This window comes from Cottoperca gobio, chromosome 12 (assembly GCF_900634415.1).
Source record: "Cottoperca gobio chromosome 12, fCotGob3.1, whole genome shotgun sequence".
NCBI classification, from domain to species: Eukaryota; Metazoa; Chordata; class Actinopteri; order Perciformes; family Bovichtidae; genus Cottoperca; species Cottoperca gobio.
Genome location: NC_041366.1, coordinates 14,910,768 through 14,925,391, shown reverse-complemented (window position 1 = coordinate 14,925,391; position 14,624 = coordinate 14,910,768). Strand labels below are relative to the sequence as shown.

The window sequence follows — 14,624 nt, the reverse complement described above, 5'->3', positions numbered from 1 at the left end:
CCGTGTATAAGGAAGCAGCTCAAACACACTTGTTGGGGACAGTTGCATTGTTTATTCCCATGCAGTAACGTCCACATTTGTTCAATGAAAATGCACCTAGTAAATATTTTTTGAAAAATCTATATGGTAAAAATAAATAAATGTGACTTCAAAACATTGTATATGCACTGAAACATGTAGTACAAATTCATCTATTAGTTCATTTATATTTCTAAAAAGTGAAATTGTAGTTTTCACACTAGTTGAAAAGATGACAACATGACAGAATCTGGATACAGACAGTATTGTTCAAACTGACATAAAGTAGAGCAAGTTGTACCAATGAATATTATCCCAAGTAATAATTATTGAAGCAGTATCTAATGGCATTGAAAAGTATTACAAAAGCTTGAGTTGAAATTCATTGCATTTACCCTCCCATTCTACTGCTTTATTATAACAACAGGTGTCATTACTGGCCATAAAGTTAAAAAGAAAAAAGGAAAGTCAAGAGTCTATAACATTCATCTGAGGGCAACCTCACTAGTTTTCACTTGAGAAAACCATCACAGTATACATTTCCAGTATGTCCGATAGAGCATACCATTTACCTATAAGATGATCTATCCAGAGGGTATAACCTACTATGTCCTAAATGTAAGTTATAAGTCAAACTACAGCTGGAAAGCAGTTTTGTTAACTAACCCCAGGATTACTACAAGCAATGGATATGAGTCCTGGTAAAACTAAGTAGCTGAAAAGTGGTGTCTGAGTCCTCACATAGCTGGCACAGGTAATTGGTTCACTTCCTGTCTGCCTGTGAAGGCTGTAAAGAGGAATCAAGTGCGTGCAGCGCTCCAGTGGAACTGTTGGGGGAAACCACTAGTGCATCCAGCGGTTTGGGACAGGCAGTCAGCTCAACTGGATTGACCTGGCACTGAACTGTGTTCAAAACAGAACCATCAGGACTAATGAAAAGCTTTGATGCTACATTGGTATGCATTCCTAAGGATGAGGTCTGCAGAGAGTGCTTTCCAAGTGCTTGATTGGTCAGAATGACAGGTGGGTAGATCGTGTTGTTTGTCTTCAGTGATGTGAATGGTTGAGCTGGAGTGTTCACTACAGTGCTGCTGCATGAAGGCGCTGTAACCACAGGTGCCGTTTCAAAGGTGTTGACAGTGCTTCCAATTGGTGGGACTGTAGCAATAGGCAGCGTCTGCATCCTAGACACGGCACTTACAATTGGTGGGACAGCCACTGTTGGCAATACCTGTGTCCGTGTGCCAGCAAGCACTGGTTTCATGACTGCAGGAACCGTTTCTTTGACTGATGTGTTGCCTAGTCCCATATGCAGGTAAGCCTGTGATGGAGCAGTGGAGGAAGCTGCAATTCCAACTGCTGTCTGCTGGGGCTGTATGTCTGGGCCCGGGGTTGTCACTGAAACCACCTGCTGGGCAGGAAGAGAAGAATGCAAAGCTGGTGTGCCTGCTGCCACAGGAGCTGCTGCTGAGGATACGGGTGGTATGACAGGGCTGGGAAGGGAAACAGCTGATGTGCTGGATAAAACAAGCAAGGATGATAGCGGTGCTGACAATCTGGACAAGGGGGGTGCTACTGCAGACAAAATGGTGGATGAACATTCAGCTGGCGTGGGTGTACCAGCAGCTAACCTGATTGAAGTCAGTGCTGAGCCGAGAGCAGGAGCACTGGTTACCACTGGGGAAACTAGGGCTGGTACATTGCCTAAGCCTGGCGGGGATGAGACCAGAGAGGGTGTACCTACAGGTTGATAAGCAAAGTTACCAGCATGTGCAGCTGGCAACCTAGGCAGAGCAGACACTACATTTGTTTTACTGGGTAACCACGTTGAGCCCAGGCCAGGCGTTCCTGTCAGTCGGATTGGCGGGACATTTGGAGTAGTTGCTAGCAATGATGGACCAATAGCAGGTGTGCATGCTACAAAAGGAGAATTTACGGCTGGCACACCAGGTAGTCTGGCTGGAGATTGGGGTAAAACTGGTGCTCGAGGGGCTACAGCGACAGGTCTTGCCCCTTGGGGAGGTACTGATGCTCCAGTGCTGGTAGCACTGGCAGTAGGCACTTTTTGTGGTGCAGGGCTAGAGATGATAAGGACATGGCTACCTGGGCCCAAACCCTGGGGAGGGACTACAAAACGTGCATTGTTAAGGAGGATCTGAGTACCAGCAGCAAGGGGCGTAGAGGTGTTGATGACTATCCTCTGCTGGATTGTGCCAGTAGCAGAGGTGGTGAATGGGGTATTGGTGGTTGTTGCAGAAGAGATGGGTGTTTGGGTTTTATTGACAGCAAGTTGAGGGGGAGATAAGAAGGAAGTGGTTTCACCAATGCCACTTTGGATATTTGAAAGCTGACTAACAAGAGTGGATGTGGAGGTTTGGGCTAGGTTACTCTGCACAGTGGTAGTTACCTGAGCAGGTGAGTTGCTGTACAGTCGAGTTGCAGGCATACAAAGGTCCTTATTGATCACGTTTCCTGCAGGCAGAGTGGCAGCAGTAGATGTCGAAGTGCCTGGTTGGGAGATCATGGTGAAGGAAGAAATGCCCTTAAACTGAGAGCTGCTGGTCAGAGAAGCCTGAGAGGCAAGCTGGGCAGAACAGCTTGTGATGGTATTTGAACTTGTAACCGGCACCAGTCTAGTGGTGGTGGTTGTCAGACGGCCTGTATCCGAGACAGACACTGGTGTGCTCTTGGAAGGAGAACGTGACAGGGCACCTATAGTCTGTCCAATGGTTGTCGTCTTCCCTGACAACTGGATTTGAACACCTGGGAGACACACGAGAGATATTTTATTGAATAGGTCAACATTGATAACGGGGGCTGAATTTAGGCTATTAGTTTTACCGCTTTTATACAATATTTAAACTATAAAATACTGTAGCAGCTAAAAAACATAGCTTCACATTCCTCCAACTACATTATGAATTCTACCTGTACAAATGGAGAATGTCCCATTGTTGCAAAATGTACTAGTGCTGCAACTACCAACTATTTGTTATATCTGCCGATGATATCTTAAATTAATCGGTAATCGTTTAGTCGATGAAACGTATTATTATATTTTTCAGTTCATCGTCTAATCGTTTCAGCTCAAAAATGAACAGACTGAATCAAACACGCAATACAGTAGACATAATAATCCTATACTATACTGGTAAAACATCACATCAGACAAACCCACCTGAGGGCAGAGTGATGTTCTTGATCTTGGACAATGCTTCTGAGTTGACAACAGTTTGGCCTGTGCTGAATCCCATCTGTAGACACTGACTCGATAATGAAGTGGTCAACAGCTGTCCACTAGACCCTGCTGCTATTGCCTGCTTTTGAAAGCTTCCCATAGACGTGGTGGTTGATGTCGCCGTGGGCTGGCTGATGAACATGACTCTTGAACTAGGAAGTGAGTTGGTGTAAGAGGGTGTACCTTTTGATAAGGCTGCATTTGAGGCGGAGGAAGAAGAGGGAGTAACTAGGATGAATTTAGTAACTTGGGATCTCTCATCTGTACTGGCCCGCTTCACACCAGTCTTGCTGATGAACTCTCCTTGTGTGAGAACTTGGGAAACACCAGAACTACTCAGTGACGGCACAGCAACAGCGTTTTTCATTAATGAAGCTTGAAAATGAGAATGAGCCGCAGGTGTCTCTGCTGCAACTGTAGAACCAGCCGAGGTGGTGGAGCCTTGATTTATAGCAACCGTAGTTACTGCAGTCTGGCTTCCTGCTCCTGTAACGGGAATGCTACCAGTGAATGCAGTCAGCATGGGAGTTGGGACAGTGGATGGGGACTTTAATACTGACAGAACCTGCTTTTGATGTTGGGCAACTGAGATACTTGTCACTGCTGGGTTGGTACAAGGGGAAGTCAAAGAGGGCGCAGAAGGGGAGCGTGTCTGTGACGTCTTGGATACGAGGAAGGCTTTAAACTGAGGTGAGATAGTGATGACTGGACTGTTGGTTAACGAACCAAGCGCATTCTGGTCTGAGGATGTCTGGACTTTGACGATGCCAGTGTTGCCTCCTCTCGTTGTAACCAGGATGGAGTGTGAGTCACGGATACACACAGTCTTAAGCTCCTGTTTATGGTCTGTAGATTTAATAGCCTCAGTAGGAGCTGTGATGAGTGAAGGGTTTGGCGTGACACCTTGTGGTGTGCTAGCTTGGGAACTGCAGACTTGTGCCCGCTTGAGACCTGCTGTGTTTAGGGCCCCCTGTTGCAGACGAGGGGAAACGGAAGGTGTCCTCACTGCCCTGGCAGCTTTTAAGGGAGCCACTTGCTGAACAGGGATTCTGTTATCGGGAATAGAGAACCCAGGCACATTGGTGGACATACAGAAGGGGCTGGTCACTTTAGAAACTGGGACCTGAATGCCCTTAGACTGTTGATGAAAAGAAGACACATTTTCTTCAGTTTTGTGAATGAGAAGGTTAGAAGGCAGAATCACCAATTGTTGCATGATCTTTTCCCCAGTGTTCTGGTCCACGACAGGATGAACAGAGATCTTGACTGGGCTGCTGCTCTCTTTCCTCACAATGTGACCCAGCCTCTCAGGTACTTTGTACACCACTTGGACAGGATTCTTTTGTACAGTCTGGGTCGGTTTCGCCTGTGGTGATTTAGGAAAAGCTGCTGTCACTGTAGCCATTGCTGGCTGTCTTATTACTTCTGTTTGTTGTAATCCATGTGTCTGCATTTGTAGTGAGCTCTGCTGCGAACTGGATGGAGAACATTGTGCTTTTGAAAGTTTTGTGGTAGTCACTGCAGAACTAGGCATGGAGCGCAAAGATCCTTTGCTCTGTTTATCTATGATGTTGATCTCTGGAAAATCAGCAGGCCGTTTCATTAAGGTCACTTTGTTTCCCACACTCTTAGCCAGCAGGGTGGGGATGGGCGTGTAGCCCTTAGGTAGTCCAGTGGTGGGATGGAGGATGGGGGTTCTGGGTGACAGTGAAGCCAGGGTTGGTAACCTTACTGCCCATGCTGAGTTTGAATCCCTGGTTTGATTAATGGTCTCAGTTCAGATCTAGACTGTGGCCCGGAGTCAGGGGTCGAAGTAATGTTACTGCCGCCAGTCTGACTTCTTGGCAGCAAACTGACTTGTTTCTCTGTGCTGGCCAGAGAGGGTTTTAGGTGGTTGGGAGGTAAGTAGGTCACTGTTCTTTCTGCTGCAGACTCAGCCACAAACTCTCTGGTGCTTGCTGAGAACATAAGAGATTTCTGTTAAGGATTCACTGACTAATTAGCCATCTATACAGGATCAAAAGACAGGTAGTGACATTCCTTTCAATTCCTCCAGGACAGTTAAATAAGCTCATAAAAGTGTACCTGCAAGCTCTAGGAACAGGAAAAACCCATTTTTAATTACTACATTACAGCAACCAAAATTCAAATGTTATATTCTAATTTAAAACACTTTACCTCCACTCCAAAGACCTCTGGGAACCATATGTTCTAGGTCCTCCTCTTCTGATCTTCCATAATGATCCAAGAGTGAGCACACCTCCTTCCCCAAACCCCTCTCTTCATCATCATCATCATCATCATCATCATCTGATGAGGATGATGAAATACACTCCTCACGCACAAAATTATTGTATTCTGGGTGCTTCTTGAAATCATCACATTCCTTTTTCAAACGAAGCCTGATGTAGAAGCAAGAGAAGAAAAGATGTTGAAGAAAATGTTTTAATTATTTATTAGCGATACACCAATTGCAATTTGTTTTGGCTAATTCCAATTTCTAATTCTGTTTTTCCTTCTTTCGAAGAGCTATAATTGACAGCATACATTAACATTTTTGGAACTATTCTTTAAGGGAAAATGTAATTGTATGTTCATAACTATAGAAAAATCTGAGAAAATATTATTCTACACTGTGTGTGTGTGTGTAGGCCTATAACAGAGAGTCAGCTATGTATTGTCTATCTAACACTATGTATTTATATACACTAATCTGTTTATGAATCGGTATGTATTTATAAGAATGTAAAGGTGTGTGTATTTATCATATTAACTCCCACGGCGAGCGGCGTCCTCCTGCCCACCCCACACCTACAGGGGAGAGGGGGAGACCCCGCGCTGTCTGCAGAAGAGCCCGTCACTGCGATTACTCTGAGCAGCACGCATGGGAATGAATTACAATACAATATATTAAGTGTCTGATTACATAAATTGCTCCAAATGTTTTTAAGGTTGTTCCTCCATGGCTGATTTTGCACTAGCAGGTGTTACAAATCACTCACACTGAAAAACTTCCACACCGACGACATGATGCGTGTGTGTGTGTGGCTGTGACGTTACCGTCTGTGTCGCTGAGCGCGCAATGTAAAACCATCATGTGGAACATGTGTGTAAATCTGGCAGAAAATGGTCATCGGTCATATCATGGCTGATCCTCTGACAGCCGGACGGTTTTGACCAGTGGCTGCTGGAACGGTGCTTGCATTTATGAAGGTTTGATCCAATCATCGTTTAAATGTCAAATGAGTGGTACCTGTTCCTTTGGAAGGCTTTAACAAGTTTGGGTTCCCAGAGTGAAAGCTCATTCAGTAGTCTGATTAGAGTGCTGTGGAGGTCTTTCACTGCTTCTCTCCTATAATACCATCGACCCTGTCAGTTCAAACATGCAAAGGAACATGTGAGAAAATGTGTGACCATATTGTATTCTCCAACAAATACAGAAGGCTCTAGAGCATGAGAGTAAATCCTCTTGGCAGAACTACGATTACCACCTACCAATCTCTTTTTGGTGCTCTCCAGGTCATCAAGCTCATCTTCTGTTTTACTGATCAGCTCGCGCAACTCCTCAAGACTGGTGCATACCAACTACAGAAAGAAGAAAAAAAGAGGGCGAGAAGATAGGTAAGGCTTAAATTAAGACCATAAAATAGTTTTAACTTAAAAAAAAAAAGATTAATACAACATTAAAAATACACTGCTAAAGATTCATGAGTGTATTTTTCAGCATGAGTGTGACTACCTTAAATGATGGCTCAACTGAAGGTTCATCTTTCGTTTTCTTTGAAGATTCAAGCTTTTTTCCTGTCAACAAGATAACAAATATAATCATTGAACCAACATATTATTGAAAAACATAACTTCATTTTTTAAAAGGTTCAATGTGGAAGATATGCCAGAATTTAAACACACCATAACTTAGTTATTGGATTACATTCAAAGTGGCAGAAACAAGAAAAGCAACCGCACCACCTCACACTACGTCCTCACAGCTGCCAGGAGGCTGTTTCGCTGTTCGCAGTTAAGAGTTCAGCAACTGTAAACTTTCTTTCTGACACAGGTCCACCAGCACGCTGTGACTGCTGGCCCTGGGGCTTGTTCTGCCTGAGCTCAAGTCTCTATGGCTGCTGACCGGGGCTCCATCCGACGGAGGCTCCATCCGACTTCTCTCCTCCCCTGGCGGGCTGCTCTCCTAGCTGCGCCGCCACCAGGACGACGAGCTGAATATGCGGCTCGTTTTCTAGCTTCTGCCACTTTGGATTTAGTTCAATAAAGAAATGAACGTAACGTTACACAGGCTACAACCCCCAGTTATCATGAGTGCCTCAGTAAACACAGGTGGATCAGTCCCACGTGAACATTATAAGATAGAAGTGTATTTTGACCGGCTCTCAGAGTTTCAGCAGTTTGGTCGCATTTTGGTGTTCCTGCCCACTGACTGACTGACTGACTGATATTACACAGGAGTAAATACAACACACAATATAAAGAATAAATTAGAATACAATAAATATGGCAAACTACTACAACTAAAATATGAACATTAGAGATTGTATGGACCCAATTTAGAGGTGAAATTCGGGCCCCTATTTCTTTGGAGCAGGTGGCTCGGAATTACACATTGAACCTTTATTCAAATTAAGAAAATATCCCATATTACATTGTGGCTATGAATGAACACTTACAAATGAGACTAATGTAAAACCGAAATAAACCATTGGACTAACATTGAGCTTTTTTCCTCACCTGTTTTATGTTTTTTCTTCTTGTCTTTTCTTTTGATCGTTGTGGCAACTCTCTGCACCACAGACTTGGTAGTCTCAGCTGGGGACAGCCTCATCCTGTCCACGTCCTGCAGCTGCTTTTGCTCTCCTTTCACTCTCGCCAGCTGTTCCCTCCCTCGCCTTTTCTTCCTCTTTTTTTTTTTTGTCCAGATTTTGTCATTCACCCTCTCTTCACTTGAATTTTGAGAACTTTCAGAAGACAACTGTGTTGCTAGCCCTGATGTGCCACAGCAGCAGTCCCGCTCCTCAGATTTAACACTTCCTGTTTTGCTTTTACAACAATCCAAACAGGAAGACCTTTGGTGTGCCTGACTGGGACTTCCTTCCTCCATTTTGATTGGTTTGGTTGGGGAGGCCAGATTTATTAAGCGAGCAGGTGACCTGCCTGTGTAGCTGTGCTCCCCTACACTGAGACAGGGCTCCTGTGTCTCTGCTTTAATGGTGCGTATTGAGCCCAATGAGAAGCCCTGCTCCTGTTTTAATGTGAGTCGCTTGGATTGATGCTCCAACTCTACAGTCTCTTCCTTCAAATGCATTCCCACACTGCATCCTCCAATAGGACTAGTGTGTGAAAGAGTTAAGGAGTTAGTGTGTATTTTTAAGTCCAATTTAGAGTCTTCACATGAGTCTTCATCAGAGGACCCTGATTCAGACCCCTCTTTGTTCTTCACTAACCACATTTCAAACCTTTTACCTTCCTCTCCGTCCCCATTGTCCCCTTTGAAAACCCCAAATGTCTCTGCTTCCCCTTTTCCAAAATCATCAGACTCCCCAGTGTCCATTGAGCCTCCATAACACCCCCTCTCACTTGTAACCCCCTCTTCCTTCATTCCATCCGACTCTTCACCTTCGGTCCCTGGCTCTATATCAACAGTTTTGACCAATGCAGAACGGAAAGGCAAAACTGGGGGTATGCTGGGGCTCTGGCAGTAGATCCTCAGGTCTGCCCCACAGAAATGTGGGAAATGTATATAGGCATTGTCCTTGCTGTCATAGCCCAAAATAGACTCCCTACATTCATGGATGGGCTGGGCAAGGAGAGCATCCTGCACATATTTCTGTGTCTCATACACATGATCACACAGCCCCTTCAGAAGCCATAATCGCTGGTAGAAGGGCAGCAAGTGAAAGGGTTTCTCCTCCAGAGGACTCACCTCCCCGAGGGAGCTGAAAAACTGGTGGCAGAGTCCCAGCTGCTCAGCCCGACCAGGCTGATGATGGGAGGCACCAACAGCTCGATACCAGCCCATGACCCGCTGCCTGAGTTCTGACTCCCAGCGGCGGTAAGGCAGTGCAGGCCGGCGGTTCAAAGTGGCCCTCCGCTGGGGTGGGGACAGTAGGGAAGACATAATTTTTGACAGAAGGAGGCTGCAGCGGGGCATCAGCAAACAACGCTCCAGATCGAAAAATACAATCTCTGGGAGGTTAAGTGCAGTCTGAGCCAGACATAGGAAGTGCCCTATAGCAGGGAGTTCCCAAAGTGTGTCCACAGTGTGGGGGAAAGCCTGTGACAGCAAAGTCTGCTCCCACTCTTCCACCTCTTTGGCTGACATTTCCTCTGCCTCTTTCTTCTCAAGCTCACGTTGCCTGAAAAGTCAGAATATATGTGGGTTGTTGAAAGGTTTGTAACAGCCACCTTTAATCTTTTTCAATTATTCACTCACCTCTTCTCCTCCTTGGCCCTCTGTTGTTCTTCCATCCGTAGGGCCTGGACCATGACAGACTCATGCCCACCGACAGTGATGGTAGCCAGGCTACGAGGTGCCAGCCTCCTCCTCGTGGAGGTGCCCCCTGAACCCCGTTCCTCCTCTGCACCAAAACGTCCTTTAGAAGTCACTGACAAGGTCGTCTTCTCTCGCAGCGTCCTGGTTTGACAGACAAAGAGACAAAGAAAAACATGTGTTGATATGATTAAAGTTGTGTGATGGTAGCTGTCAGGATTGTTGGAAGTAAAACAGACAGTATATCTACACCACTGATGTAAGCCAACTGCCAAACATATGTTCAAAACGCATAAAGAATTAGCTTGTTGCCATTTTAAAACATCTTACTGAGAATAATCTGTGTGAGATCATAGTATGCTGCTGAACAGAATCCCATTCTCTAATTAATAATAACAACAAATATGCAATAGACACAATATTGTATGGCAATAAAGTAATTCTACTGCTGTATTTCAGAAACAAGATCTACTAAATGTTTGTGAGCGAACGTTGCCAGACAAACTTATGAACTTATGATGCACATTAACTAGAAAAGACCCTTTGGGCGCTCCATTTTTGCTCCTGTATAATGGGATTGAACATTTGCCAGCTAGGCAATTTGTTTAACAGTGTAATCACATTATGTTTACCTGGATAGCAATGTAAGCTTCTGCTCCAGCATGATTTCCAGCTTTTGAGCTTGTTTGGAGATCCAATGGTCCACCCCGTGGTAGCGATAACAGTTCTCCAACATCAGCCTGAAGTCTGCAACAAACTCTGTTAGGGTCTCATACTCTTGGCTGATAAACTTCTCCTCCATCCTCCGCAAACACATCGACTGCCTGAGCTGTGCCTGACTCCGGCCCCGGACCCCTCCAATTCCATGCTGGGCATCCAGGTGGCCTATGGGATGGAGGAACGGGCCGGTGATCCCTTTGTGCTTGTCCAAGAGAAAGCCAGTGAATATCCTATACGCTTGCTGGACCTCATAGTTCATATCCTCCTCAAAGCTATTGGTGTTGGTGGAAATGCAGACCTCAGGCAAAGAGAAGTCACTGTTGGAAAACTCTGAAATGCCATCATTGCTCAGTGCAAGGTGGTCACCCTCAATGGTGACATCTTCACTGTCACCAGGACAGTTTAATGCTATCATAGTCTCAACCTCACATATGCCATTACTGAGCCCATCCTCAGTTATGATCAGGTCAGTGTCTTCAGTGATGCTGCTAACCCATTCAGATTGTGAAGACATAATGTTGGAGCAGGGCTGCTGAGGTGATGAGTCTTGGTCAGCCACAGCCATATCTTGGTTGTGAAACAACTGTTGACTACAAGCTGCAGTGATTTGATCTGTCATATCCACCTGATCCATGGTGCAGGCACCTGAAGTGGGTAACAGGTGTCACATATGGTAAACATCGATGTTGGAAATATCACTTCAACATAGATTTGATACAGGGTAAAATATGACAAGACAAATAAACAGTGCATACTGAGCATATATATTGCGAGGTCCAAAAGAAATGACAGCAGGGAGATGAGGCGTTCCTGCCTAACATACCTAAAATTGCGAGGCTAAGTTTGCTGACATTACAATTCCTGTCATGGCAGGTGCTCAAAGTATTACTGACACATGATGCTTTGAACACTGGAATAAACATTACAATGTGATTGTGTCCAAATAACTAGCAGTTAGACTCACTTTAACTACCTGCCTGATCTTTGCAAACTTTTGCTTTTCCCTGGATCAACTGCTAGCTAGCTTGAAGTTAGCTATTAGCGAGCTAGCTAACGACAGTTAAAACAACAATAAGTAAACAAACTTTGTTCTGCTTGTTTATAAAAAGATATACTGTGTACTCCCTTATCACGTCCCGTCACGTGCAACTTAAGACCAAAACAAACAGACCGTGGTCTGTTTGTTTGCAGAGCTTGGCTGGTTAAATAACATACCTCGATGTTTTCAGTGCGGCTCCAGACACGCACCAGCTTTTAGCAAGCTTAGCAGCAACAACAGCTTGATAGCTAGGTTAGCTTGCTATTGTCTCCAGTCTGGGGCCTGCAATTGCTGCGTTCGCTGTCCATAATGAAAAATGTGGAGCAATTAAATGTCCAGCAGATAAAAAGTTATGCAGACATCTCATGTCGTCACCGCATGGAGTGATGTCAGCGACAGCAAGATGGATAAAGCAGCATTAGCCGGAGTAACACTAGCTGATTGTCCGACAATGCATAACAGTTCATTATCACCAGCCATCCAGCTAACCAGCTAGGTTTGCAAGTTGACAGTCACTTTACGACAAGTAAAAAAATCTAGGTTCACTTTAGAGACCAATTTGCACCATGTTTCAGATATTTTCTGAACCATGTAGGCGTTACAAGAAGCTAGTAACCGACTAACTGTCTGTCTGGTTTGCTTGAAGACCGTCCACTTCACTTCCACCCTGCGTGCGCCCGATGCAAATGTGCGCTGCCTGACGTACTAGATGGTCGACTGTCACATCAAATTGTTATTTTGGTTTTGGAGTTATTACTGACACACAAACACACTCGCTTTACATTTTATTATTAAACTTATTGTGATTTTGTCACCCATTGTCAATGAAAGATGAGCATCATGAGACAGCTGTCATTTGAAAACATTGAGAAATGGCACATTATCGACACGGCGCAAAACCACGAATCAGATGTAACTCTCATTCATAACTTGAGCGTTAAAAAGTTTCCAATTAGTTATAGAAGACAAAGTTATGATAGACACGGACATTTCTCACTATGATCTATCTTCGGATAGTCTTATATGACAACGTGTGTATGAACTGATTACACCTGATAACCGGTAGGCCTATAAATAAAAAATAAAAAAACGGCTTATGCCACAATGATAGCAACAGGTACACATTCAAAGTGTGGTGAATTATAAATAATATGTCACACGTATGCCTGGTAATGTTCTCCGACGTTTATATGTATGATCGCATAAAACATGCCAACATAATACACGTATTGTTTAGTTGTTTGGCTCTAAATGTCTGTTATCGATTAATCAGACTGGATACGGTGTTAGACGAGAGAAACTTAACGTTATACAATCCTTTATTTACGGTGCTATGCTACGCAACATTGTCAATACTTACAGAAAACATATTCATTTATGAGAAATATGCATCAGGGGACGTTACTGGTGTGACAGACTGACTTTGGCCTGTCGCTTTCAAGCAGCACCTGCCATTATGAAACGGTATATGCCGGTGGGACATCAGCTGCAAACCACTCCACGTATCGACGTAAACCGCTGAATCATAGCGACATACTATCAGCCACTTTTCGATCTCGGCGCTACTGGACAAAGCGTGCACGGTGTAAACTTTAGCAGCATGCATGACTTACGTTTAACCGCTAGGTGTCGCTAAGTCACTAATGTACAACCAACAGACAGTGGGGCACTAGGGCTTCACGGGCCCTTTGTTTAGCCTCTCAGGTAAGCTCTTGACCACAGGCTGTTTACACCTCGAAAAAGCTCCACCACATGGTTATTCTGGATATAGCTACGTTTAAGACAACTGTGTGTAATTCATATCTACAGGAAGCAGATTGAGTTTGAGAAACTTGACTACCCGACAGACTGTACTCAGGGCTAGAGAGTCCCATTCATTATGTTTTGGCCTCAGTCTGGTTTTGGCCGCTGCATGTACTGGAGGCCTTCACTGTCGTATGTTGAGGCGGGGGATTAGAGTTGTTTGTCATCAGATTGATCTCTTAAAACAGTATTAATTTATATATTTACAACCCCACATTGTTTTAATACTACTGCCATGTTTTTGTAAGTCACATGAGTAAAAGACAGAACATGCAGCACCGGCAAAGCGAGCAGATGTAGACCTATTATTCTCTTGTACTGACAGTTATAGATTTGCCGGTGGCACATCGAAGAGGTCTCCAGTTGAGACAATTGTTAATTAAGCAATTATGCCACAAGAGGCATATGCTTTACAGCGCTTTTAGCTCAGCTAGGATGCATTGTCAGGCAAGGGGTTTTCAGTCAAATATAGGCCTTCTTCATGTGCATTGCAGTGTTGTGCACAAACATGGATACATGAATAGAGCCAGGCTAACGATAGTGGGCTCTAGGGGGACACTTTAAGTGGCTTCTACTATATGTTTTGGAAAGACAGATTTATGAGGCAGAGTAGGATTTTAAAACATTTATTTGCTTGTTAGAATTCTATTGATTTTGCTTTTGATTGGCTATTTGAACAGTGTGTTGGAATTCATCATTATGTCACCGTAGGAAAAAATTGTGATCTGGGTTATCCCATGACACAATGTAGAGACTGTATTGCAATTATTTATTCCTATATAAAATGAAAGATGTTGCTTTACATAAGGCAATGAAATACATGACAACATTTAAAACCACAATGAAGTGGAATAAAGTTGTACCAATAAACAAATAGAAGTGCAGTGAAGAAAATAATCATTCAAATGCACGGAAGAACAGAACAGTGGGCACATTGCAGATAATCAAAATGTTGGTTTCATCTCTGAAGGAAAGCATCCTAAAGCCACTTCATCCTGTTTGGTTCTGACATAAGCTGACTGTTTCATATAAAGATCTTAAGGACCTATTAGGCTATCAGGCATATAAGGCATAAGGTATTTTTGCCCAAGGCCATTAAGTGATTTTTTTAAACAGGCAGCAACACTTTAAAATCAACTCCATAACTACTTGTAAACCAATGGGCTAAGTTTTGGCTACTGTTTCTTGATATAACTATGGCATCAGCATTCTGAATGGGCCGCAGTTGTATCCTATAATTGTCTTTGGAAAAGAGAAGAGACATGAGACTAGTTGGATTTAGTAAATTAATCCTATATTATGCT

At 44.0% G+C, this 14,624-nt stretch overlaps 1 protein-coding gene across 1 annotated transcript; it reads right to left on the bottom strand.

Moving 5' to 3' along the window:
• Positions 1-32: 32 nt before the first annotated feature.
• Positions 33-12,183, bottom strand: brd10 (bromodomain containing 10). The gene is given in 11 exon segments (XM_029444886.1): positions 33-2,781; positions 3,197-5,023; positions 5,026-5,214; positions 5,435-5,658; positions 6,510-6,625; positions 6,752-6,841; positions 6,996-7,057; positions 8,000-9,624; positions 9,702-9,902; positions 10,391-11,123; positions 11,694-12,183. Coding segments are annotated over 10 exon segments (7,056 nt in total). The 5' UTR covers positions 11,113-11,123; positions 11,694-12,183; the 3' UTR covers positions 33-781.
• Between the last annotated feature and the right edge of the window lie 2,441 nt (positions 12,184-14,624).